Source organism: Ictalurus punctatus, chromosome 28 (assembly GCF_001660625.3).
Source record: "Ictalurus punctatus breed USDA103 chromosome 28, Coco_2.0, whole genome shotgun sequence".
NCBI lineage: Eukaryota > Metazoa > Chordata > Actinopteri > Siluriformes > Ictaluridae > Ictalurus > Ictalurus punctatus.
Genome location: NC_030443.2, coordinates 6,393,357 through 6,420,609, shown reverse-complemented (window position 1 = coordinate 6,420,609; position 27,253 = coordinate 6,393,357). Strand labels below are relative to the sequence as shown.

Here is a 27,253-nt window from a genome sequence, read left to right as displayed (position 1 = left end):
CGACTTTCCAATCAGAAGTCCAACATCTTAACCTCTGAGCTACCACTTCCCAAGCCTCGGTTATGAACCGGATCCTTGATCCTGGTGTGCACACCTTTATTTCCATTCAGTTAGACTGTCATCCATTCACTAGCCACCAGCTATTGAAATACATCATTGTTATGAAAGATTTTAAATTTGTCGTCTATGTACCATTTCAAGCTCAGCTAAATGTAAATGTAAAACTTACATAAGTCTTTCGGCTAAATATATAATAACAAAAGTTACCAATGTTTGAATATACAGATTTGTTATTTGTTAAATTTTGAATATACAGCTTAAAAGCCACTATTGAAAAAAAAAAACATGTTGAGCTATAGTATTACCTAATAGAACAAACAAATCCTCTTAACTCTCACTAAGCCTTTATTGTCCTTGAAAAAATATGGAATCAAAACAAAGTTTGCTTAATACAATTACATTCATAAAAATGAGGAGTTTGGAAAGTAAAAATACAAATACCAACAACCCTGCTCTTTCTCCTTGTACATGCTGGTCAGAGTGTTGCTCGTCAAAGTTTAGTGCAGCGTGAACACTCAAGAACACTCACGTTTTACAAGTTCCTTTATGAGCGTTTGCAAAGTAAAATACTCGAAATGTAAATGCAATTTGATGCTTACCCGAATTGTTTTATCTAAATTATCCCATATCTCTTGCTAAATAATCGTTTGTTTTGTTTGCGTCTAAACTGCACAAACATGGTGGACATCTCCCACTACCACAGGTACAAGACCCCTCCGACTGCTGTGCGAGTGAAGATGAAATCACCTGAGAGCACAACACAGCGTGTTTAAATGAAATAAAAGCATATAAAAGAATGACCTGCTGTGTTATATCTAAATATATTTGCTACTGTTATAAATATTAGTGCATGTTCTGTCTTATACTATTATTATTTTTAATTCATCTTTTACCGCAGATACTTTGTTTTTTGACAAATTCATGACATTAAACGTGCAGTTAACACATTATCAGGTACTGTCAGGGAATTAAGTCAATTTTATGTTACGCATATAATTATTGCTACATTAATGCAACGATCTGATTTAACCAAGCTGAGTCATTGCAAGAAGTGTCACAGTGTCACATATTAAACGTTATGAAGGTGATAACCTATGCAAGTGCAGTTAAAAACATTTATTTGTGTAGGTCAGGCAGACAAATCCAAATCATGAGACAGTAGCGTGGTCTAAATAACAGGCAATGTGTCAGGCGATCTACAAACAGGCATAAACTGCCTAAAGAATTAAAAATGAGAAACAAAAAACAACCGCTTGGTAAGGACATAACACTCAATACTACGCAACGTATAAAGAGACACAAGGGGTTTAAATGAGGAACGTAATCAGGGGTAAAATACAAGTCAGCTGAAAACACTGATGACACAACTACAGGAAACAACCAAATGGCAAGACAGGGGTGGAGACAGGACAAAAACCATAACAAAAGCACATGTAGAAAGTGAACAAAGTCAATGTCACTGAAGACCAAAAAGCGTGCGTTAGCTAAGAGCTCATGCATCAAACTCGTGTTTCGGGTCTCCAAGCACGCTGCATGCTACAGTGCTAGCTCGAGGGGAAATCGTGACACCCAAACTCTACAGCCAGATCTGGTGAACTAGAATCGGCCCAGTGCTTTACCGGCGTAACAAAAACACATGTCCCACAACGAGCTGTGGATAATACATGGATAATGCATGCCGAGTCTAGGTACATAATTTGTCCATAATGACCTTTTTAAAAGTAAAGAATTAAAGGTACACTATATGCACCTTTCTACATAAAAGATACAAACTAATTGTACAAAATTGTACAACTACAAGGAATGGTACCGTTTAGTGTACCTAAGACCTTTTATAAGAATTAGTTGGTACTGAAACTAAACATGAAGGGATCCAATACATTTGCGATGATTTGTTGTGTTACCTCCTATCTTGGTAATTGTCCAAATGACACATGTTCCGTGCATAATGTTCAAAGAATGTACTGCATATGGGAACATTGGATAAATGTATCATGTTTAGGATGGATCATATTGTATTTACAGGTGTACAAAATTGAGAGAATTTCTTCATCTTCTTCATCATTTAACATAAGTTATATCCTACTGTAGTTGAACTACCATAAAGGTAAATTTGAGAATTACAGCAATGGATCAATAGACTTGCTAAAAAAATAAACATTTCCAGCTTCTTTTGCCTTATTTGTTGGAGTGTTGGCAATTTAAAGTTGGTTTGTACAAAGAGCCCTAACAGCCCTCTGCCCTTTTTGTTTCTTTCCTAGGGTCTAATGGTGTATGGTCATAAGCCCCTTAGGCATTATCCTTTAATTACACATGTCCTATAACATGACTTTACTCAGGAACCTTTTGACTTACATTAGCGTCTCACAAGATATTATTACATCTGACATTTTTATAAATGTCAAACAAATCTCTTGACCTGTCTGTCAGTATGCTCTGTTGGTGCTTTTGTATTTTCTTTGCTGTCCTGACTTTTTGGACTAAAGTGCTTATATATACAGTGCTGTGAAAAAGTATTTGCCTGATTTCTTCTGTTTTTGTGTATATCTCATACTAAATTGTTTTAGAAATGAAAACAAAATCTAAGATAAAAGAAAGGCAACCTGAGTAAACACAAAGTACAGTTTTTTAAATGATATTGTTATTTATGGAAGCAAAAAAATGTTATCCAATACCAACTAGGCCTGTGTGAAAATGTATTTGCCCCATAGTTACTAATTCCTGGAATCTAAAAAACTGCATTCATAATAGGCTTCAGCTGGACTAGACCCAACCAGACCTGATTACTGCAAACCCTGTTCAATCAAATCAGCACTTAAAAAGAACTATTTCAACAGCATGTAATTAGTTAAAAGGTCTTACCCAGTAACACACTATGCCAAAGTTGAAAGAAATTCCAGAAATGATGATGAAGAAGGTGATTGAAATACATTAGTCTGGGAAGGGTTATGTTGGAAACTCAGAAGCGAAGACCAGAAGACTCTGGTAAAGCTTCAGCAGGATTCTTTATTGTAGAACATCAGGAGCATCAGTCTACAGATAAGAACGTGCTGTCTTGCGCTGCAGTCATCAAGTCTAAAACATTGAGCTATACATTGTAGTTTTAAAGATATTTAGGGTGCTGTCCTTCCATGAAAAGACAAAACACTCAGTTGATGATAGTAAACAGAGTGTACAAAGGAAGTAAGCAGTTGTAGGAACCCTCCCCAGACCATGGAGTTAACACCAGCTCTTATTCCAATCAACATAACTATACCACTCAGACTATTTCATTATCATAGAGATAAAAGAAGGTCCACACCTAAGCCATTATATTTACATTTGCCTCAGATAATGATTAAATCATGAACGATGGTTGTCAATTCAGTGACTGGGACAGAGGCACCAAGACCCATCACATACCAAAGGGGATAGCTTTAGTAAGCCATTCTTGTTTGACTCACATAAAGGTGAACAGAATCTGGCATAGACCTTCACTTAGCAACTCTGTTTAATAGTGTAATACACTGATACTGTTACTTCTCTAAACTACCAAGTTGGATACACACATAACTCATTCTTAATATTCCCACAGTTACAAAGCTATTTCAAAGGCTCTGGGTCTCCAAAGGACCATATTGAGAGCCATTATCTCCAAATGGAAAAACTCAGCACAGTAGTGAACCTTCCCAGAAGTGGCCAATCTTCCAAAATTCCTACAAAAACACAGTAGCTACTCAGCCAGCAAGTCACAAAAGAGCCAAGGACAACATCAAAGGAACTACAGGACTCTCTTGCTTCAATAAAGGTCACTGTTCATGACTCCACAATCAGAAAGACACTGGGCAAAAATGGCGTCCATGGAAGAGTAGCGAGGCAAAAACCGTTGCTAACCGAGAAGAACATTAAGGCTTGTCTGAATTTTGACAAAACATACCTTGGTGATCCTCAAACACTTTGGGAGAATGTTCTGTGCAGTGATGAGTCAAAAGAAGAACTGTTTGGAAGACAGTGGTCCTGTTAAATCTGGCGTAAACCAAACACAGAATTCCACAAAAAGAACATCATACCTATGGTCAAGCATGATGGTGGCAGTGTGATGCTGTGGGGATACTTTGCTGCTTCACAGCCTGGGCAACTTGCAACTTCCCCTCCCCAACTTGAGGGGAAATTGAATTGAACTGAATTCTACTCTCCACCAGAATTCGGTGCGTAAGTTGAAACTCAAGTGCAACTGGATTATGCAGCAAGACAATGATCAAAAGCATAGGAGTAAATCCTAGTCCTAGAAGTAAATGAAAGCCTGATCTCCAGTTATCGGAAGCGTTTGGTTGCAGTTACTGCTGCTAAAGGTGGCTCAACCAGATTTTAAGTTTAAGGGGCAATTCATTTTTACATTGGTGATAGGTATTGGATAACTCAGAAATAAATAATAAATAAATCCCTATAAACTGTATTGTGTGTTTACTCAGGTTGACTTTTGTTGTACATTGTATTTCATTTGAAGATCTAAAACTACACAGTAAAATCTCTAGTGTTGAATTAACACCCAGAGTGTTCATTTGAGTCCAGTGGACTTATATAAACACTGTGGGGTGTAAATTCAACACTGTGGGTGTTAAATCAACACTGGTGATTTTGCTGTGTATTTAGTAAGAGTGTCATGTAAACAAGGAGATGCAGGATGCAAATGCAGTTAAAGCTTTTAATAAAGAGACAGGCAGACAAATCCAAATAATAGACAAAAACGTGGTCAAAAACAGGCGTGGGTCATGCAATCTACAAACAACACAAACGAGGCAAGGCAAAGCATAAAACGAGAAACTATGGACAGGATCAGAAAACTAAGAAATGAGGACAAGGAAAGTTTTGGTATGGCTCTGGTGGCAAAACACAGAAACCCACAATATTTTGCCCCGAACAAAGACACATGAGTGGTTTAAATATACAACGTAATCAAGGAAATGACACAGGACAGCTGAGACACATTAGGAAACAACCAATTACATTACAGGGGCGGAGACAGGAGAGAAACCAAAACAAACGCTGCGTCCAAAAACACATACTTCCTTACTACACAGTAGTTGAAAAGCAATACTCCAAGGGGTAGTATGTCCGAATTCTCAATATGTGAGAAACAGTAGGCGAGAAATACCTGGATGGCATATTGCTTCTGGTGAGATTTTGCAGTATGCAACCGATGGACACTACGCAAGTCAAAAATCTCATCCAATGGGGCTGGTGTGGACTAGCTCAGAAAAAAAAAATCAGGAAGATTTTTAAGTATTAAAACTTGGTTAAACAGGACTTGTTTAACAATACCTGAATAAATTGTTAACTTGTTGAAGCAAGAAAACAGTTGTCACAGCATTTGAAATCTTTTTTGTAATCTCCATCATGCATTAGCCGGCCAAGCTAAAGGCAATGAATTTACCTCAGCCTGTTAACGCTGCCCACATTAAATTGCTAACTCAGTTAACTTTCCTGATTTGCATTTTGTCATTAGTGCGGTTGTTTTGATCTGGTGATCCCTTTAAGATTTTTGTGTTTATGATGATGTTGAAGGTCACATGACAATGCCAGCATGGCGGTTAGATATTTCCGGGATTGTATTCATACTACACACACATACTGATTAGTATGCACTGTTTCAACATATGTGCAGTAGGTACTGCATTGAATGCAATACGTACTGTCATAGTACGTGATTTCAGATGCAGCCGCACATGTGAAACAGTAAACAAAGTCACCGTCAAAAAACCTAGAAGTGCGCACTGTCGTTCTTCGCCAGTGCTGGAGCATTCAGCATGAGGGGAAATCCATGACAAAGAGATATACATAAAAACAGAAGCAATCAGGATGTGGTGAATATTTTTTCACTGTATATATAAACTGCTGATTTTTATAATATTTCATTGCATTTTGTGTGTGTCTATGTATCTGTGTGTTTGGTTTGTGAACTTTTACTTGGTTTAGTGGTGTATACATGGGTGTATATGTATTTTTTGGATTAGAAATGTTTCTAAGACGGAAGAAGGTTGACCTAGCGATGTTATTTACAGCAATGTAGTCTTTCAACGAGAGACTAACATCAATAATCACACCAAGGTCTTTCACTGCTGATGGAACTGAAAGGCCTTCAAGACTATATAATCAGAAAGCTTAATTATAGCGGCCTGTCCTAGTAGAAGCATTTCTGTCTTGTCAGAATGAAGTAAGGGACAGTTAATCAGCACCCAGTTTCTAATGTCCTTTATATATTCCTCAACTTTATTAATCGGCTGTCTATCATAGCATCTCCATAGCAGTGGAAGCTAAAAACAATGGACAGGATCAGAAAACTAAGAAATGAGGACAAGGAAAGTTTTGGTATGGCTCTGGTGGCAAAACACAGAAACCCACAATATTTTGCCCCGAACAAAGACACATGAGTGGTTTAAATATACAACGTAATCAAGGAAATGACACAGGACAGCTGAGACACATTAGGAAACAACCAATTACATTGGTTGTGTGTATGGCAGAATATGGCAGAAAATATGGCAGAATTTCTGTTTAACCTCCTTGCACATAACATGTGCCCCCCAACTTGCCAATTCCCACCCACCAACCAGTTCTCCCCATCATATGATGGCTAGCAGCTGGAGAGGGTGAAGGCTAAAATATGCTTCCTCTGACACACAGGAAGCCAGCCAACTATTCAAACTGCCATTCATGCTGTGTCACAGGACAGCATAACACACTCTAACACATACATCCTTGTAACTCATACTATCCATGATTGGCTAGTGTCATTGACTACATTTACATGGTCAGCAGTAATCTAATTATTGACCTTACTCTGAGTAAGACAATATTGTGATTAAGGTGTTTACATGAGTCGCTTTTAGAATACTTCTTTCATGTACCCGTTTTACATGTTATAGAACATAGTTCGATTAACAGCACACGTCATTACGTCACCACGCCACGCCATCCGACGTCCCTCCAGAATTTCACGTATCAACAAACAGTTTGTCTTCGTTATGGTACAAACCGCGTACTTATCGTCTGTATAGTAGTCGAGATACATGTATTTCTCCTACTACAGGCTTATAGTAGGCAAGTATGCGGTTTGGGACGCAGCTGTGCTCTCTTCTTTGCCGTAAAAATGGTTGAGCACTGCCGTGTGTGATCGTGTCCTGTCGCAAAATGCGGTGAAAACTTTCAGACGACATTAATAATGTGATTAAAGTGTTTACATGTCTGTAATAAACGTCGATAATGCGACTAAAACAGGAGTACTCCACATGTCTTAATTCGATTTGTGTTTACTTCGAGTATAACATTAATTTGATTAAGGTAATTAAAAATGGCTGTTTACATGGTAGTTTCTTAATCAGAGTATTGTCTTAATCGGGTTAATAGTAGATTATTGTTGTCCATGTAAACACACTGATTGTGATTTACAGGGGAAAGAGTATGCCATCCCTCCCACTCTGAAATCATGGCCAGTTTTGTTCCTCTAGATGCACTGTGTAGTTTTAATTCGCAACTTTAGAGCATGAGTTTCCAGTTTGTTTTAAACAGGGGTGTCCAATCTTATCTGCAATGGTCCAGTCTGGGTGCGGGTTTTAATTCCAATCAAGCAGGAGCCACAACTGATTCCACTTGTTTAGGTGTGGCTTCTGCTTGGTTGGAATGAAAACCTGCAAACACACCAGCCCTGTCCGGATAAGATTGGACATAAAATTGATTGCTGTTTGCAAAAGAAAGAATTGTGAGTGATTTCTAAATGTATTTTTTCCCTAGCTCTTTTTTTTCAGGATTACAATGAAGTAATTATAATCTGTGCCTAGTGTTCTCAAAAATAAGCGTCTTGTTTATTTATGTGTTCCCTCTGTGACTATTATTGTAATTAGTTGAATCTGAGGACAGTTTTGTTCATTTTAAATCAAGATGTTGCAAGTGCTCTGCTTCTGCACCACCAACTATTTAGGTATGTTCTCTTTTTGCTGCATTGTTTGCTGTTGAGATGATAATCTAATAACTATGTTGCTCAAAGTTATGTGTATTACTTACCAATAATGTATTAGTTACCATTTTGTACTTCTTATAGTTTAATTTATAACTTGACTGGCTGTTTATTCGTTAACTGTTGTTTAAACTATGGTTCAGTCTCTCTCTGGGACCTTTGTCTCTGACACTTATAGCATTTAGAAAATTAAACAACAGGATTTATATTTAAAAAAAAAAAAATTGTTTTATTGCTCAATTTTTTTCCATTTTACTGATAATGTCAAAACTCATACCATTCACTTATTTGCCCTCAAATGCCTTATAGGCATTCTTTATGAAGTTGGACAAGTGCATAGTAAAAATGCATTGTGGGGAAAAATTGGAGCAAAATACTAAAAGACATGGTGGTGATTAATTATTGGTCCTGCGAAAAGGGAAACAGCAGTTTTTGAAACAGAGGAAGAATAAACTGATAAGCAAAAATATAAAGACTTGATAGATAAAAAGTGTCAGTCTATGTTTTTGTTTTCTATAAAATCAAATTATACTTGTCACACACAAAATTGAAGTATAATAGCACAAATATGTATATGACAGTCTTTTTTTTCCAACCAGAAAAATATGGCTGTGCACACATTATGTTCATTATATTATCTTAAAATGATCTGTGACTGTTTTAACATTTATGGAAATTATAACCCATTTATAACTGTGATCTGATATAAAAGTGATCTGCAATACACAAGGAAGCTATAATTTTATTGCATACTGGTAAAGTCTGTCACAAAGAATAACAAATAAATGTGAGCCTAAGGCACAAAATGTCACCTTTATTTTTAAGGCTTATTGTTTTGGAATTTTATATGCGGTTGTATCGAGGCCCTGTAATTGCACAGGCGACTGGAACCAAAGCAAATTGTAGAAAAATAGGTTCGTTATTGCTTCACTGTAGTGTAAATTGTTTTTGTCACTGATATTGCACGGTTTGTCAGATCATTTATATGCACATTTGTCCTTAAACATAAAGGTTTTTCAAGTAATTCTTGCATAAATGTGTAGATTGTGGGGTTCCCACAAATGGGATTAAGAGACGGTGTTTTGTTTTGTTAGAGCTTGTTAGTGATTGTAAAGCTCAAGCTGCTTAACTCTTAGAACCTGATGCAGGCATCATCTTTGTTTCATAACACACCAACCATTTAACACTGATGAAGTAGATATAGGATTTGAATTAGGAGGATTTAAATCGCAAGACATGCAAGGAAGGTCTCCTTGACTGTCAGTAAACTGTGATTATGTCTTGGAACTACCTTCAGGACCCCAACCAAATGGACACACACCTATAGCTGAAAAAAAGCTTCACAAATCCCAGCTTCAACAAAAGATCTGGCTGATGGAAAGCATAGCTTTTTGTTTATCATGCTTGCTAATTAATACTCATACATACACTCACCAACCACTTTATTTGGAACACCTATACACCTGCTTATTCATGCAATTATCTAGTCAGCCAATCATGTGGCACCAGAGCAATACACAAAATCATACAGATTCAGATCAAGAGCTTCAGTTAATGTTCACGTCAAACATTATGGAAAATGTGGAAAATGGGGAAATGTTATGTGATGTAATGCCAGTTCTTGGCTGACAGGAGTGGAACCCGATGTGGTCTTCTATTTTAGTCCATCCATCTCAAGGTTTTATGTGTTTTGAAACTGTTGTGTGTTAAAATCCCAGGAGATTCTCAAAATCTGAAATACTCAAACCAGCCCATCTGATACCAACCATGCCACGGTTAAAGTCACTGCGATCACATTTTCCCCATTCTGATGTTTGCTGTGGACAGAAACTTTTGACATGTATCTGTATGATTTCATGCATTGTGCTGGTGCTACATTAGATACTGATTAGATAATTAGATAATTTGCTTGAATGAGCAGGTATACAGGTGTACCTAATATTTCATGCAGGAGTGGCATGGAAGTATGGATATAAGGATTGCCATCTGCCTTGAGAACTACATGTGACATTAACCCGGCCTGAACCAAAAACCATTACAGACCTAGTTATGCTGTGTATGAGTTCATGTGTGTGAAATTGGATCACAGCAAGTGCACAGGGCCTTGTCCACAGTGGGCGTTTGGGATAAATGTTGTTTATTCTGGATCTTTCTATTTTGCACCTCTCACGGGAGGGAATGTGTCAAAAGCCTCTTTTCTCTGATTAACCAGCTTACACACACACTTACCACAGACACACATGGTGGTGTTGAGCTCTTTCTACACACAGCACTCACAGTCACCCAAAGGACACATCCCCCTCCATGAAATAACCAGTCTCTCTCTCTCTCTCTTTCCCTCTCCCTCTCCCTCTGCCTCTTCCTCTAAGACAAAAACACATGTGCATACTTCCTCAAACATGCAGCTTAATGTTTCTTTGATCTGATTCTTGTGCCATTAAGCTTTAATGCTAATGGAATAGTTTCAGCCTTTATTGGCTTGAACATGAAGAGGCAAATCTGATCGGATGTGCTTAGGGAAACAGTGTAAGCTGACCATGCGTGGGGGTATGTAGGATAAAGGGCATGCACATCGCTTAGAGAGAAGCGTTTAAAGCTGTGGGAAGGGTCAGAGTGCAAAATTATAGGCATACAAATATATGCTCTTTCTCTGCTATTACCTTTGAGTGAAAGTGTACTTTTGTGGGGAGCATAAAATGCCTTTTTTCCTCAATATTTTGATTTTATAGAAGCATGTCTGTAACTTTAAGGCAAATGTCCGCATAATTTTGTACTTAATTTTGTTTGTTTGATGCAGACCTTCTGTGAGTGTGTACCCAGCACGTCGCAGCTCAAGCACCGCTGGTCTGATTCAGACACAGTCAGGCAAACAGCTCCCAAGGTAAGGGCTTGCAAACACACTCACACACATACTAGACGTGTGATGGGGTATGAACATTATTATCATGGTAAATATTTTTTTATTTATCCTGTTTGAAGATGTAAGTGGATAATAAAACTAAATAGTAACTATATATATATATATATATATATATATATATATATATATATATATATATACACATATCATGAATCATTCATGCTGTTTCACCTCTAATACGTACTGTACATTATGACACATACATTAAAAATGTAGAACTAACAATGTAGCCTTGACCTTGGGTTGAAAATACATTTACTAGCGCTCCCTTTACCAGATACCCCTTATGCAAATACATTCTGTCTGTGATCTATCTATATATCTATTTCTCTCTTATATAGATACAATGTGGAATTAAATTATCACATTTGGTCTGACAATGCCTCTAAAAAGGAACAGAGAGAGTCACGCAAAGATATTGCATTTCATAATTTTGTTAGGAGATGACTCTCTCTCTCTCCCCCTCTCTCTCTTTCTCTCTAACTCTCTCTCTTTTCAGCCTCAAGGAAAGAATATCAGCAAATACATCCAAATGTAGTGCTATCAAATGACCTATAGAGTTTCAATTTCATTTCGTTGTGTGTATTAACAAAAGCCACATGCAAAATGGTGCCAGTCATAAAATAATGTAACATCATTTAAAAGTATACAATGCTTCTCCCTCCACATAAATTTCTTATGTAAAAAAGGCAAGAAAATAAACTATTTAGCTAATTACATTCATTTATTACATTTTGTTTTTGCCAGATACTTTCAACCAGTGCTAACTGAAATACAGTGACAGTCCTGCTTAAGAGCTGAACAGTGGGCTGATCACTAATTGAACCCTAACCTTGCTGCAGTACATGCATCACAGTGTGCATATATGACTAAATGTTCATATCCTCAGTCCATCAACTATATGGGCAGTTTTATAATAGCTTTAATATTTGTTTGCTCATGAGACATGTTACTAAATGCTGATAATCAGGTCAGAATAGGGTAAATTATTGTCACCCACCTTTCAGCCTCACCACAAACAGATTAATTAAGCAAACAAATCAATTAGGTTTCTGCAGCTTTGTCTTCAGTCATGAATAGAATGAAACAACATAGTGCATTTTGCTAAAATTACTTGTAATGTATTATTACCAAAGTACCTATGGTTGCCTAATGCACTCAGTACAGTATGTTAGATTAGTGTACCTTAATGTAAAGTGTTGTCAGAAACCACCCTTAAGTATGAGCAAAGAAGGCTGTGAAAAATTGTCTTTATATATCCTTTTGATCTTTTGTAACAAAAAAAAAAAAAATCATAATAATAATGAAAAAAATTCACAACAATACTTTGCTCCCATGTATATCAAACAATTGCAAACAAAACAGGTTTATCAAAAAATATCTTTGTTAAATATAGGTGTGCAACAATTAATGGCACTCTTAATTAATACTTCCCTTTGCCAAGATAACAGCTCTGAGTCTTCTCCTATAATGCCTGATGAGTTTGGAGAATACATGGCAAGTGATCTGAGACCATTCCTCCATACCTATATCTCTCCAGATCCTTCAGATTTTGAGGTCCACGTTGGTGGACTCTCATCTTCAGTTCACGCCACAGGTTTTCTATGGGTTTCAAGTCAGGGGACTAGGATGGCCATTGCAGGACCTTGATTTTGTGGTCAGTAAACCATTTTTGTGTTGATTTTGATGTATGTTTTGGATCATTGACCTGCTGTAAGATCCAACCACAGTCCAATTTAAGATATCTGGCAGACACAGTTAGGTTTTTGTTTAATATCTGTTGATATTTGAGAGGGCCATGTATCCTAAGAATATGTCCAGGTCATCTGGCAGAAAAACAGCCCCAATACATTAAAAAGCCACCACCATATTTAACAATGGGCATGAGGGACTTTTGCATATGGCTAACTCTCTGTTTGTGCCAAAATTACCTCTGGTGTTTATTGCCAAAAAGCTCTATTTTGATTTCATCTGACCTTAGAACCCGATCTCATTTGAAGTTGCAGTAGTGTCTAGCAAACTGAAGATTCTTGAGTTTGTTTTTGGATGAGAGTAGAGCCTTTTTTTTCTTGAAACCCGTCCAAACAACTTGTGGTGATGTTGGTGACTTCGGATTTTAGTTTTGGAGACTTTCTGACCTTAAGACACTGTGATCTTTAGAGATTTTTTGGCCACTCGAACCATCCTCTTCACTGTGCGTTGAGACAATATAGACACGCATCGAATTCCAGGTTGATTCATAACATTTCCAGTTGACTGGAACTTCTTAATTAATACTCTGATGGTGTAAATGGACATTTTCAATGCTTGTGCTATTTTTCTATAGCCACTTCCCATTTTGAGAAGCTCAACAACCTTTTGCCACACAAGACAGCTATATTCCTTGGTCTGACCCATTGTTATGTGTCACAGATTTTCCCTCACACTGAGATTTCTGTCCTGTCTCCACCCCTGTTGTGTTATTGGTTTTCAAAATTTCCCACTTTGATATTGTTTAGGAGCAAAATATAGTTTCTGTGTTTTCCGCCAGATCCATACTAAACCTTTGATCATAGTTGTCATCTCATGGTTTTTGAGCCTGTTCCCTGTTTCTTGTTTTGCTCCTTGCTTCGTCCTGTTTATGCCTGATTGCATCACCCCTCGCTTGTTTTTTGACCACGTTTTTGCGCATCGTTTGGATTTGTCTGCCTGCCACTGTTCAAATAAAGCTCTTAACTGCACTTCCATCCATCCATCTGACCTCCATTACATGAGAGCTGGGGACTGTAGATCTATACAGCATATCAGTGACAGTTGTGTCAGGTAAAAATGACACAGAGTGAAATGCGCCCTGGATGTTGTGTGCATTCTGGGTGATAGTTTTCAGCCTATATCACTGACCATAACACATCATCAGCAGTGATTACGAAGGTGCATGTGAAATGCAGTCTCGAGTGTAATGAATACGAGTAACCTTTTCCCCCAAGATGTCCTGGTTGATTCAGTATATCATAGTTACGTCTGTGTTCCATTCAGGTTGCACCATTTGTGGTTGAAGGCCTTCCTTAAACAAGTCTGTACCATTTAGAATATCCCAATACATGTCACATGAGATTTATCTCTTGAGATAGACAGCAGTAGTAAATTATATATTTTTTAAAAAGCAGCAAAATATAAAGTAGCATTTGTCTTAGTCACTGTCTTAGTCCAGACAGGCTCCCTGTTCCTTCTTGCACAAGATTAAAAAATTATTCTGGCACTGTTTTTGTGCATTGACAAGAATTAAACAACTGCTCTATAACAAGGAACCCCAAGGGTACAAAAAATTATCCATGTCTCAAAAATGAGCTTTTCCAACATGATACACTCTTGTTAAATATATTAAATGTTTAGTTAAGTGTCTGTGCTTTGATTTTTTTTCGAAGCTTCCGTAATGATGAAGGACTAATGTTGAATTATGAAGTAAAAAGCAATAGCTGGATTGCTTTTCTTTTGGCAAAATATTTTTTTCCCCCATTTTTTTCTTAACACATAATATTTAGAGTTGATATAACTGAGCACAGTGAGGAGTTAATACAGAATTTGCACTAACTTGGATTCAGACATAGCTACAGACTTATGTGCTACTGTACGTTTGATGAAAACAGAGACATGTCTCAGTTATTCACTGTAACTATAATAATTCAACCTGAAATTTTAGACAAAGTACATACACTACAATATTGAGGAGAGTCATTCAAGGGCAACATTTTTTTGGTGCACACATGACTGCCTGGTCAGCTTATCCATTAAACTTTGGGGACAGCTTACATACTTTTAAGGCAAACATGCAAAATACCCAATATATGGGCACAATGCATTATTTCCAAACCTCAAAACAGCGTAATGAATGGTATTCCATACCTTTTATTGTATTTACAATTAAAAAGTAACTTGTGTGGACATGCTACCTCAATTTTGTATCTCTTATTTACATATGTTTACATATGTCAGTGTTCATACAATTGACTATGAAATGCAAAGATCAGACACTGCTCCTGTGAATCCAAAAGGCAGAAAACAGCTGTCAGTACAAAATTTTAGGCTAGGCTATATCTAGAACATCATGGGGGGGAAATGCACTGTGTTTTTATTATTTAAAGACCTGGTAGCCAAGTAACGTGATCACAAATTAACATCATCATTGGGCATGAAAATAAGCTCCAATGCAGAGATATGAAGAGGTCATTTTAATATTCTGACTTGGCCAGCCAGCAATTAAAGTTAAGCATAATTGTCATGTGACTCAGAAAATGGAAAACTTTCCTTACATTAAATAGGATGTGAAAGGAGAGAATTTTAGAGAGAATTCCAGTGGTGGAAATTGTAATATATAAAAATGCTGCTCTTAATGACCTGCTAACTGTTTAAAAGTGAATTAGGAAGTGATTGACATGATGGTACAACCATACTGTACATGAAATGACTTGATATGAGGGAGATGACTTTTTTAATGGCTTTACTTGAAGTGTTCTTTCAAAAGTGCTTCCCATAACCACTGTTCATTTTTAAATGCTGGCCATAAAAGCCAATCTAATTGCAGGCAGTTAAGCTTTGTCCATTATCATACACCAACTGGCCAGTATAGCTAATTGATATTCATTGATAAGAAACTGTGTGTAAGCTTTAATTGAGTGAATTGTGCACTTGCACTTCATTCACACCCACATATGGGATAAATATACTTAACACTATGCAACTAGGATAATTTTTGGTGACTGGGAAACAGCCAGTGTCACTTAAACATACACATATACACTGATTTGAAAGGTTATGACAGAGTGGTTTTAATTTTCAGCTTATTAAATGAAATGGTGATGAACATGAAACAGAAGGTATGTTAATTGTGTTAATGGTGTGAGCAGATAGCACCCCCTCCTCTATTATCTATTTACAATGTGCACAAACATCATATTAATATATATATATATATATATATATATATATATATATATATATATATATATATATATATATATATATATATATATATATATATGGCTGCATGATTATGGCCAAAATGCTAATCACGATTATTTTGATCAATATTGAGATCATGATTTTTGATCACGATTATTCTTTGATTTTAGGAACAACATATTTTTATTGCACTTTCACATTTAAATAAACAGACCGCTGCTTTCACCTCCATGTTGTGCTACATTACTGCTAATGTACAAATTATTTCATCAAATTAGACTGGTCCTTAAAGTTCATCATCTCGTAGAAGCAAAATATAAATAAAATTGTACCCAAATATATAGGATAAGTAAAAATAAAAATGCCATCAACCAAATGAAAATATGCAATCATATGAAAACAATTCAGGCGAATGCAGAAAAGGCAATATCAGTGTTTACAGGAGGAGAGATGCAGCCAAACCACCCAATAGAGAGGTGCAGGGATGATGTCATTTTGTACCGGAACCCGGAAGTTAGCATCACACTGGTTCCTTTGACAAACACCCAATAGGATTTTCACATAGGCTTTTGGATTGCAAAAAAATAAGCTGTGATCAACAAAAGTTTACAATACTAACACATTTTGTCCATCAAGATCATTTTCACAAATGAACACAACCTTTATGAAGTTTGAAGCCTAAATACAATCGCCAGAAATAAACAGCTAACCGTATGCTATAAACAAACTACACCACGGTCGCTCAATTTCAACGTCACCATCACCAACTTTTCCAAACTTTATTTAAAACATTTTCCATAATACGGATTTACTCTATGGATAAATCTTCATCCACCTTTTTGGGGGGAATTGTGCACAGCAAACCTGACACAGCAAAGACTTTTCCTGTTCAGCGTGATGACGTCCCCATGTCCCCAACAATGTCTGTAGCCCCATTTACTAACATGTTAACAATCGCCTTTTTCAATACACGTAAAAGCTTTAAAAACTCACAAGTGGGGTATAACTGGTGCATTTTATATCGTAGAATAAAACGTGAAAATATTTTGAGTTTGTGTTCACCACAGACCTTATCTCAGGCTTTTAACCAAAATCCCATTCAAAAAACCCATTGACTTTGAGACGATGTAACGGGAAGTGCTAAAATGCTAACTCGTTTCTGGGTTTTGGAATTACAAAATCACGTTATCCCTGCACTGCTCTATGGTGACTGGCTGTAAGTTTAGGAAGCACTTGATTTGATATTCAGCAGAGTTTTCTATGACTGGAGGATGAACTTTAAACGTCAATATCACAGTCGATCATGTTCATGGAATCGTGTGCAGTCAAAATCAAGATCGATATTCGATTAATTGTGCAGCCCTAATATATATATATATATATATATATATATATATATATATATATATATATATATATATGTGTGTGTGTGTGTGTGTGTGTATATATATATATACATATATATATATATATATATATATATATATATATATATATATATATATATATATAAATTTTCATGTGGATTTATATATTAATTTATTTGGATCCACACTGCTTCTTACTCCTTTTACTACCAACAATGTCCTACTTTACACCCTTTGCTTCCTACTTTCCTTCGTCAAAAAAATAAATAATAATTAAGGCAGTTGCCTTGATGCCTTGATTCCCTGCCTAAGTTTTAAGCCTGACCATAGGCAGAAATGTCATGAAATACTGACATACACTAACAGTCACTAACCCCAAAAGCTCATTAGACTAAGGATCAAGAGACCAATATATTAAATATATTGAATATTCTATCTATTAAAAGAATACAAAAGAATACAGTACCACTGGGAATAAGAGAGAAAATATGTGACTACAGCTATTTCTTGTCCAAAATAAAATAGTTACAGTTAACCTATTTCTTCACAACCTGTTCCCTCTCCCCAATGATTTCCATCACCATTTTGTCTCAGTTATCCACATGAGCTGACATGTTGTGTTATGTCATACAGGAGAAAGAATGATGCATGTATGCAGCTTTTTACAATCCACCAGATGTACAGTCGGGTCCATATATATTTGGACAGTGACATAATTTTCAGAATTTTGCCTCTGTACTCATGGGTTTAAAAAAAATACTGCATTAATAGTTTAGGAATTACAGCCATTTTTCCAATAGTCCCTCCATTTTCACAGGATCAAAAGTAATCGGACAATTGACTGATAAGCAGTTTTATAGTGGGGTGTGGCTTGTTTCCTCATTGTTTCAAGAGAAATTAAGGAGATAAAAGGTCAGGAGTTCATTCCAAGTGTTGAATTTGCATTTGTTAGCTGTTCATGAGAAGTCTCAATATGTGGTCCAAAGAGGTGTCGATGCAAGTAAAGGAGGTCATCATTAGGCTGAAAAAACAAAACAGATCTATCATAGAGATAGCAGAAATATTAGGAATGGCCAAATCAGCAATTTGATAGATCCGTAAAAAGAAGGAATGCACTGGTGAGCTTAGCAAAATTAAAAGGCCTAGAAGATTACTGAACACAACTAAAGTGGATGATTGCAGAATTCTTTCCTTGATGAAGAATACAACATCTACAACATTTACAACATCTAGCCAAGTCAAGAACACTCATTGCATATCATTGTCAAAGTCTACAATTAAGAGACGCCTTCATGAAAATAACATTAATTTGTACCAGAATGATGGGAAGAGAAGACTATGGAGAAGGAAAAGAAGGGCAAGATCAAAAGCAAGATCAAAAGCATACAGTGCAAAAAGTTTTCTTCTATCTGATAATTCAGTCAAGAATAAGTCCATGTCAGCAAATGTATGGAAGTGACACAAGAAAGGAACAATTGCTTCATCTCTTTCTTCTTCACTGCTGTCATGCGTCTCTAGAAACACCTTGACGGTTAAAAATAAAAAACAAAAAAAGCACATGTACATAAGTATTCACAGCCTTTGCTCAATACTTTGTTGAAGCACGTTTGGCACCAATTACAGCCTCATGTCTTTTTGAGCATGGCACACCTATTTTTGGGCAGGTGTGATCTTTTAGGCCTTTTGATGTCAGACATGGTGGAGGTAGTGTTATGGCATGGGCATGTATGTCTGAATCACTGGTGTTTATTGATGACGTGACTTCTGATAGAAGTAGGAAAATGAGTTCTGAAGTGTATAGTGGTATACTTTCTGCTCAGATTCAGTCATATGCTGCAAAATTTATAGGACAGTACATATAGATAATGACCCAAAACATCCTGGTGTGCGTGTGTGTGCACACATTTTATATATATATATATGTGTGTGTGTGTGTGTGTGTGTGTGTGTGTGTATACATAATATATATAGCTTGAATTAATAAATGTAAATGAAAGCAACCCATGGGGATCTTAGCAAAGAAATTAAATGTTCTTACATGTCCAATGACCTCAAACCAATTGAGCATGCTTTATACTTAATGAAGACAAAACTGTAGGCAGAAAGTATTTTTAAAGAGTACTGAAAATAATCCTAATATTAATGATTTTTAGTTTTTTCAATTATTTTTGAATCTGTGAATATGGAGGAATAATGTAAAGTAATGGCTGTAATTAATAGTTGGTTGTACATTATTTATTGACTGCAGTTTTCAAACAGTGCCACAGATTTTCAATGGGATTCAGAGCTGGGCTTTGACTTTTTTTAACCAATCCTGGGTTACTTCAGTCTTGAGGTTTCCCTTAAGCTTTATTATTTTTTTATTATTATTTTTGTTGTTGTTGTTTTTGTTTTGTTTTGTTTTTTCTTATCTTTTTTTTATTTAGCAGACTGAAGCAAGTTCTCTTGTAATATATCCCTGTATTTTGGTACATTGTTTTCCCCTTCAATTTTGTGCTTTCATGTGGCTGTTCTTATTAAGCAATAGTTTCTTTCTAGCCACCCTCGCATACAGTCCTCAATTATGCAAAGCTCGTGAAATGGTTGTCTTGTGCACCTTCACTCCACTCTCAGTCACTGTACTCTGTAACTCCTTCAGACTCACTGTTGGCTTCACTGTGGCATTTTGATTACGGCCTTTTCACTCATTTCCTACACACTGCCACTCTCTTTGATGGCAATTCAACTTATTTAGTCTATTATGTCCTTGTTAAGACAGTATCTTTTGGATAATTATGCAAGCAGCATTTGTTAAAATTATTATTATTATTTGCTTTGAAATGTTTGCTGACAAATAATTAATTTTGACTTCACTGCAATACTCACAGGATGAATGTGTGTATTTATCATTTGTTTTTTGGACAAATCTGATTTGATTTCAGGAAGGTTGAATACTTTAGCAAAGCACTGTATAAATATACACTAATAGGCCAGTCTCATTCATGCTTATTCATGCAGGTATCCCATTTGGACAAGTTGAAGTTTTGGAAAAAGAACAGGAAATTTGTTTGTTTTTCTAATCTTCAACTGTCCCATTTTTGGAGGCACAGTGTCCACTATAGTCTCAGATTCTTGTTCTTGGCTAATAAGACTGGAACCTGATGCAGTTTTCTGCTGTTGTGTTCTGTGTTGTGCATTCTGAGATGATTACCACTGTTAAAAATAATAATTATTATTATTAGAGCTACCACAACCTTCCTATCAGCTTGCATCATTCTGGTCATTCTCCTCTGACTTCTCTCTGGTTTTTTCCTGCCTCTCACTGGATTTTGTTTTCACATTCTGTGTAAATTCTATGTAAATGGACTGTTGTGTCTAAAAATAATAGGTGATTACTTTTCTGAAATACTCAAACCAGCCTGTCTGACACCATCAAAGTCACTCACTGAAATCACATCTTGTCCCTATTCTGATGTTTGGTGTGAATACTAACTGTCCTGCATCTGCGTGATTTCATGCTTTGTGCTGCTGCCACATGTTCGGCTGATTGGATGATTGCATGAATGGACAGGTGTACTGGTGGTCCTATTAATGTGGCTGGTATATTTATATATGGTATATATTTATAATATATATAAATATATACCAATATAAAATATACAAACATATCAATATTTTAATCTAATGTTTAATGTTAATGGTACTTATTATTTTACTCAGTACCTAGTCCCAAAATTGTTTAAAAATATACTAAAAGAAAGCTTAAAATTTGATTCCTGTAGAACTCTCCACTCATTATTGTATGTATCATATAAAGACAAAGCTGCTGGGTAGCATCTGGAAGAGGAAGCGGAAAAGAGGATGGATTGATGCTTGGTGCACTTGCATCTATATTTCTCTCTTTCTTATCCTGTCAAGCTGCAATAAAGTTAATTGCCTTCATGGGCTTTTTAAGTCACTGAGGACTTGGGAAATGGTTATGATGATGAGTATAAAGGTTTTTATGTTAGGTCTAATGCTCAGCCCTGCTTCTTCTGTCCTCCTTGCCTTTCCTGGTCCATCCTTATGTCTGCCCATAACTCACCCCTGAACCTCCCATATGGTTTCTGCCTTTCCCAAGCACTCATTTTCTCTTACTTACCTCCTTTAACTCTCCTTAATTTTTTTTCTATCACTATACAGTGGCCACCACTAATATTGGCACCCTTGGTAAATATGAGCAAAGAAGGCGGTGAAAAATTGTCTTTATTATTTAACCTTTTGGTCTTTTGTTCAAAAAAATAATCTTTTAATTGGGTTCTAGAAAAGCAAAGTGCCAGAGTAATTCTTATTTTATTTTATTTTATTTTTTTAAAGGATAATGTGGGGTTGGCGTTTTAGGGGTTAGTTAGGTGTTCACGGAAGAGGTGGGTCTCTAGCTGTTTTTTGAAGATTATGACAGATTTTGTTCTCCAGATTAAGGTTAGAAGTTCAATCCACCATTTAGGGACAGTTAGTGTGAAGGTTCTGGAAAGGGACCTTGAGCCGTGCTGAGTAGGCACTATTAAATGTCGGTCATTAATCGACAGCAGATTGCTTGAGGGAACGAAAGCCTTCAGGAGAGTGTTGAGGAAGGGGTGCTCTTCCAGACAAGGTCTTGTACGTCAGCATCAAGGCCTTGAATTTTATACGGGCGGCTACAGGAATCAAGTGGAGGGAGATGAAGAGGGGTGTGACCTGGGTCCTTTTGGCCTAGTTGAAGACGAGACATGTTGCTATATTCTGAATCATATGAAGGGGTTTGATGGAGCTGGCTGGGAGGCCTGAGAGTAGTGCATTGCAGTAGTCCAGTTTTGATATGACAAGAGCCTGGACTAGTAGTTGTATAGCCTGTTTGGTGAGATAGGGTCTGATTTTCTTGATGTTGTACAGAATGAACCTAGAGGATCGTGCTGTTGTTGAAATGTGGTTTGTAAAGGTCAAGCTGTCATCAAAAGTCACCCCAAGGTTCCTGGCTGTCCTGGTTGGCTTGAGTGTGGTTGTACAGTTGTGCATTGAGGTTGTGGTTGATTGAGGGGCAGGCTGGGATGACGAGAAGCTCAGATTTTTCCAAGTTGAGCTTAAGGTGGTGTTCCCTCATCCAGGTCGAGATGTCAGACAGGCCATCAGAGATTTTTGCAGAATAGTAAAACTAGGAAAGAAACCCTAAAAAATACTAAATAAAAATTGTGCATAAACTGAACAATAACAAATGTGAGAACACAAACATAACCTGACTTGATGCAATGCTCCAGCAACTAAGAAGAAAAACCAGGGAACACATTAGAATGGTTAAGACACGAAATGGAGGGAGACAACAGAAATTGTTCTGCAACGGCAGTTAGGGTGCCACTAGTGGCCAAATATGGAATTGACATATTTATACCCCTGTGAAACAGAACTTCATGGTTGTACAATATCCTGTTCCTAGTGACCCAGGCATACTAAAGAAAATGTAAAATATCAGTGGGAATATACTCCAAATATATTTTTCTCATATGAATTCATGGGGGTGCCAATAATTGTTGCACACATATATTTAACAAAGATATTTTTGATAAACTTGTGTTGTGTTTGCAATTGTTTGATATCCATGAGAGCAAAGTATTTTATGATTTTTTTTTTTTTTTAAAGAACAAAAGGGTAAATAATAAGGACAATTTTCACAGCCTTCTTTGCACATATTTATCAAGGGTGCCAATATTAGTGGAGGGCACTGTATATGTATATATTTTTCCAACTGCCTCGTTCAATATTTATTCTAACTAACAATAGCATGCATAAGCACGTTGACAAATATGGTTAATTACAATATGTTGACTCACAATGTGCAACAGATGAACACCTCATTTGGGTACAGAAAAAGTACTTCACCAGAGTACATAATAAAGTTGACTGTTTATAAAATGTAGCTTATTACATGAGGTATAATGAAAAATTAGCTTCATCTTTATCCAGAATGAGGACAGGCTACAGGGGCTAAAAAACATGATTCTCTTAAACATGCTGTTAGGTGAGTGGCTAGCATACTAGAGTATTAGCAATGGCCATCAACAAGCATGAACTGGAAGATTCCCTTAAATCCTTCAGATCTGGTGTACAGTATGGGAGCAATTTAATACAGCTTTTGTTTTCTGAATTAATCATGTGAAACTACTGTGTCATTATAAAGTTTCAATTATTGTACTTTTATAACACTGAGTATAACATATTTTTGCTGTATTGAAAAAATTTACTATATTGGCACACCACCTAATTGTATTGAATCAAATTTGATATTTTGTGTATCTATACACCTCAAATATTTGTTTATGGGTTGCATTCTGTACGTGTAAGTGGTTGCATGTATGTTGTCCAGGTATTTCTCACACTTTTTCTCACCCTGTCTCTCTGCAGAGGATGAGCTGCAGTTATCTGCTCTGCACTATCCTTCTTTTCGTGGCTGTCCTGCTTGCCATTACAGTAACGGGCACCATTCTCTTCCTGAACCACTCCCAGTCTCCGCCTATTTCAGACAGCCCACCGCATATCACCACCAATCAGGATGAGGCCAACGCCCTGGTAACAGTTGAGCAGGGTGACGGCTCGCGTATCAACATTTTTATCGACCCAAACTGCCCTGACTACAACAGCAATTTCCTGCGATTGGAAGGAGTGCAGACCTCCCTACTCCACTCGCTTACTGATCATGACTCAGACCTCAAGTCAGTCAAAGGCCAGGACCGTGCACTATTGGTGAACCTTGCTGAAGAGGTGGCAAAGCTCTCAGCACATGCAGGCCAATTGAAGATGGACTACGAGTCTCTGAGTAGAGGGCAAAGCAACTTAGGACAGGACCTTAACACGCTGCAAACTGAACAAGGAAAGCTTATACAGGTACATAATTCTAACTGTATCTGAACACAGTCAGCTCAGTATTACTGGCACCCTTGGTAAAGAGGGTAAAAGGATCATGACAAAATTTCGTTGTGGTTAATTTACAAGCCTGAATATATTGTCTATACATATCTCCTACAATGCTTGACGTGATTGAAGAATACAGAATCTTTTCAGATCTTCAAGGGTCCCAGTTCCTCTCTTGTGGACACTCCTCTTCAGCTCACCCCACAGGTTTTCAATAGGGTTTATGTTAGAGGACTAGGTTGGCTATGTAAAAAGCTTGATTGTCTGGTCATTTACCAGATTTTTGTGGATTTGGATGTATGTCCTGGATCATTGTCTTGTTGGAAGATCCAACCACAACCCACTTAACGCTTCTTGAAAGAAGCAGCCAGATATTAATTTAAAATCTTTTGGTACTTCATGGAGTCCATTTATCCTAACAGAACTCCTACAACCTGCATTCCCTAGGATACAGCTACTTAGTTACAGTAGAGGCTGACATAAGCCATCTGTCAAAATACAGTAGCCTCAGTAAAAGAGTAAATTATTAGGCAAATTAGCAAACTAAAATACAAACTTTTAAAATTTATAACCATAAATGATATCAGAACTGCGGTTACTATATGTCAAGGAAATATCATAACTCACATTTCACATTGCATATAGTATATGCAAAGTTCACAATGTACATCATGGAATAAATCACAAACTTGACTACACATTCCAGCATTTGGTACGTTTCTTAAAAAGGCTGATATTCTAATCTTGTAATCACCGTGTATAGTAATAATAGATTTTACCTTCTGTAGTTACACACAGTGTGTCCTTTTTGCTAAACACTAATCATTGGATCTAATCGTGCTATGCTACCTAATATTACCTAAAGTGCTACCTAAAGTGAATTACCACCACGTTAAAGACCACGTGTAATTTGTGCTAATCCTAAAATTTTGGATTAACACCCTTTGCCTCTTATGTGAGTTTCTGACAAGCTGTGACCCACCAACCCTGCTACATTCACATACCCTACTTCTAAGAAGAAATTAAAGAGAGTTGTTAATCACTATGCAACAGCTGTGCAACAGAGAGTGATCTACACTATCACACCTTGAATGGCATTTTCTGATTCTTTTGACATTTTGATAAAGTTGATTACGTGAGTGTGTCTGTGTTGGAGTTTACAGTAGACACTATAGATTCCTGTTCTTGACTGACTGTTGTGGAACTCAATGTGTTATTCTGCTGGTGCAATGCATCCACCTCAAGGTTTAATGTGCATTCATTTCTGCTCACCACAGTTGTAAAGAGTTATTTGAGTTACTTTAGACATCCTATTAGCTTGACCCAGTCTGGTCGTTTTACTCTGACCTCTCTCATCAACAAGGCATTGTTCTGCTCACAGAACTTCTGTTGACATGATGGTTTTCTTTTTCACACCATTCTGTGTAACAATCTAGAGATTGTTAAAAAAATTGAAAATCCCAGATCAGCAGTTTCTGAAATACATGGTCAAACCCGCTGAAATTTTCTCCCAATTCAATCTCTTGACCTGTATCTTCAGGATTTTATGCATTGTGCATTGCAGCCACATGACTGGTGGATTGGTGTGTATTCATTCATTCATTCCCACTTCTAATATGTAATTTTGTGTGTGTGTGTGTGTGTGTGTGTGTGTGTGTGTGTGTGTGTGTGTGGTTGTTCATCTTCATTCTAGTTTTTCTCAGCACAAGTAACTCCAATTTAAGACCAGCAGAAGCAGCTCGTTCATTATATTAAAGACACACCCAGCACAACTGGACACACATACACAAACACATTTTCCTTTTTAAATGGGTGGGGGGTGGGGGGGGTTAATTGCATACCTACAGCAAAAGATCTGGCCGTGTGTTCTTTTGAAGCCTCACACATCTTTTGTATTCAGTTTTAACTCACTCAATCTCTCACCTCCTCATTTACACAAGTTTAGCTGACTGATGATTGACTGACTGATGACTGACTGATGCACATATCTTATAAAACATATTCTATAGGTATACAGGATACATTTATTGCTGCTGATAGTGCCATGCAACAACATTTTATTGGAAATATATATATATATATATATATATATATATATATATATATATATATATATATATATATATATATATATATATATAATTATTGAAAACATTTTCCAAGATGCCGAGCTACTTCTCCAAACATGTCAATGGTGCGTAGCTGAATATATTTGTGTTTATCCCAATACTTCTATTCACAATAAATTTATGCCTAGGTTCCTGCATATTTACAGTGTATTCTATACCTTTTTGTCTTTTCACAAAAAATACACTTTGAATTTTATGTTATAAGCCATGTGTTTGGCAATGATTAATCGATTAATGATTAGAAAGAAATCAATGCTAAGAAAGAATCAATCAACCCATGTGCAACCCTAATATAAACACACCAGAGACATATGAAATGGTCAAATGCAACTGTGAAGGCTGTGGGGAAAGAAATAATTTATGAATATGGCCATTTGTTTTTATTGAAATTCTAAATTGTGTGGGTTTTTTTAACAAAAAAATAGAATAATTTATGTTCATTTTAATGAGCCAGTAAATGTTTGTTGTCTAGCTTAATGGACTTCACTAATGGTGAAGTCTTCATGTTTACATGCTAGTTATTTTATGGTAGATCAGTGACCAGTTACTCCTTTCCATTAGGAGGATGATCAAAAACTACTGTGCCATTTTTTGTACCACATAATTAATTCTAATGCTTTTACAGAGTAACACAATGATTGTGGTGAGTCCAGAAACATCTGTACTAAAGGCACTAGATTGATGAGTCTAAAAAGAGCTTTGAGGGAGTGCTCTGGCATGCCAGAGTGGAAGAGTGACAGTCTCACTGGTGTTTGCCATTGACAGTAGTAATCAAACAATCTCTTTCATGATGGATCCTAGACATACCAACTTAATTAGCATTAATGTTCTCTGTATATGCAACACTGACTGAAAAAGGGTGGATCTCCATTGAGTTCAATGGGTACATCAGATTTGCTCACCGTAGCCATCTATATGGTGAAGACTTCTATGTAAGGACGTGGAA

At 36.7% G+C, this 27,253-nt stretch overlaps 1 protein-coding gene across 1 annotated transcript in view; it reads left to right on the top strand.

The window, feature by feature from the left end:
- The window catches only part of fibcd1b (fibrinogen C domain containing 1b), a 165,815-nt gene that overhangs the window by 69,150 nt on the left and 69,412 nt on the right, over positions 1 to 27,253 (top strand). The window contains exons 2-3 of the mRNA XM_017459418.3: positions 10,851 to 10,934; positions 23,672 to 24,151. Of these exons, the coding sequence (XP_017314907.1) occupies positions 10,851 to 10,934; positions 23,672 to 24,151 (564 nt within the window). The remainder of the gene's footprint in view (positions 1 to 10,850; positions 10,935 to 23,671; positions 24,152 to 27,253) is intronic.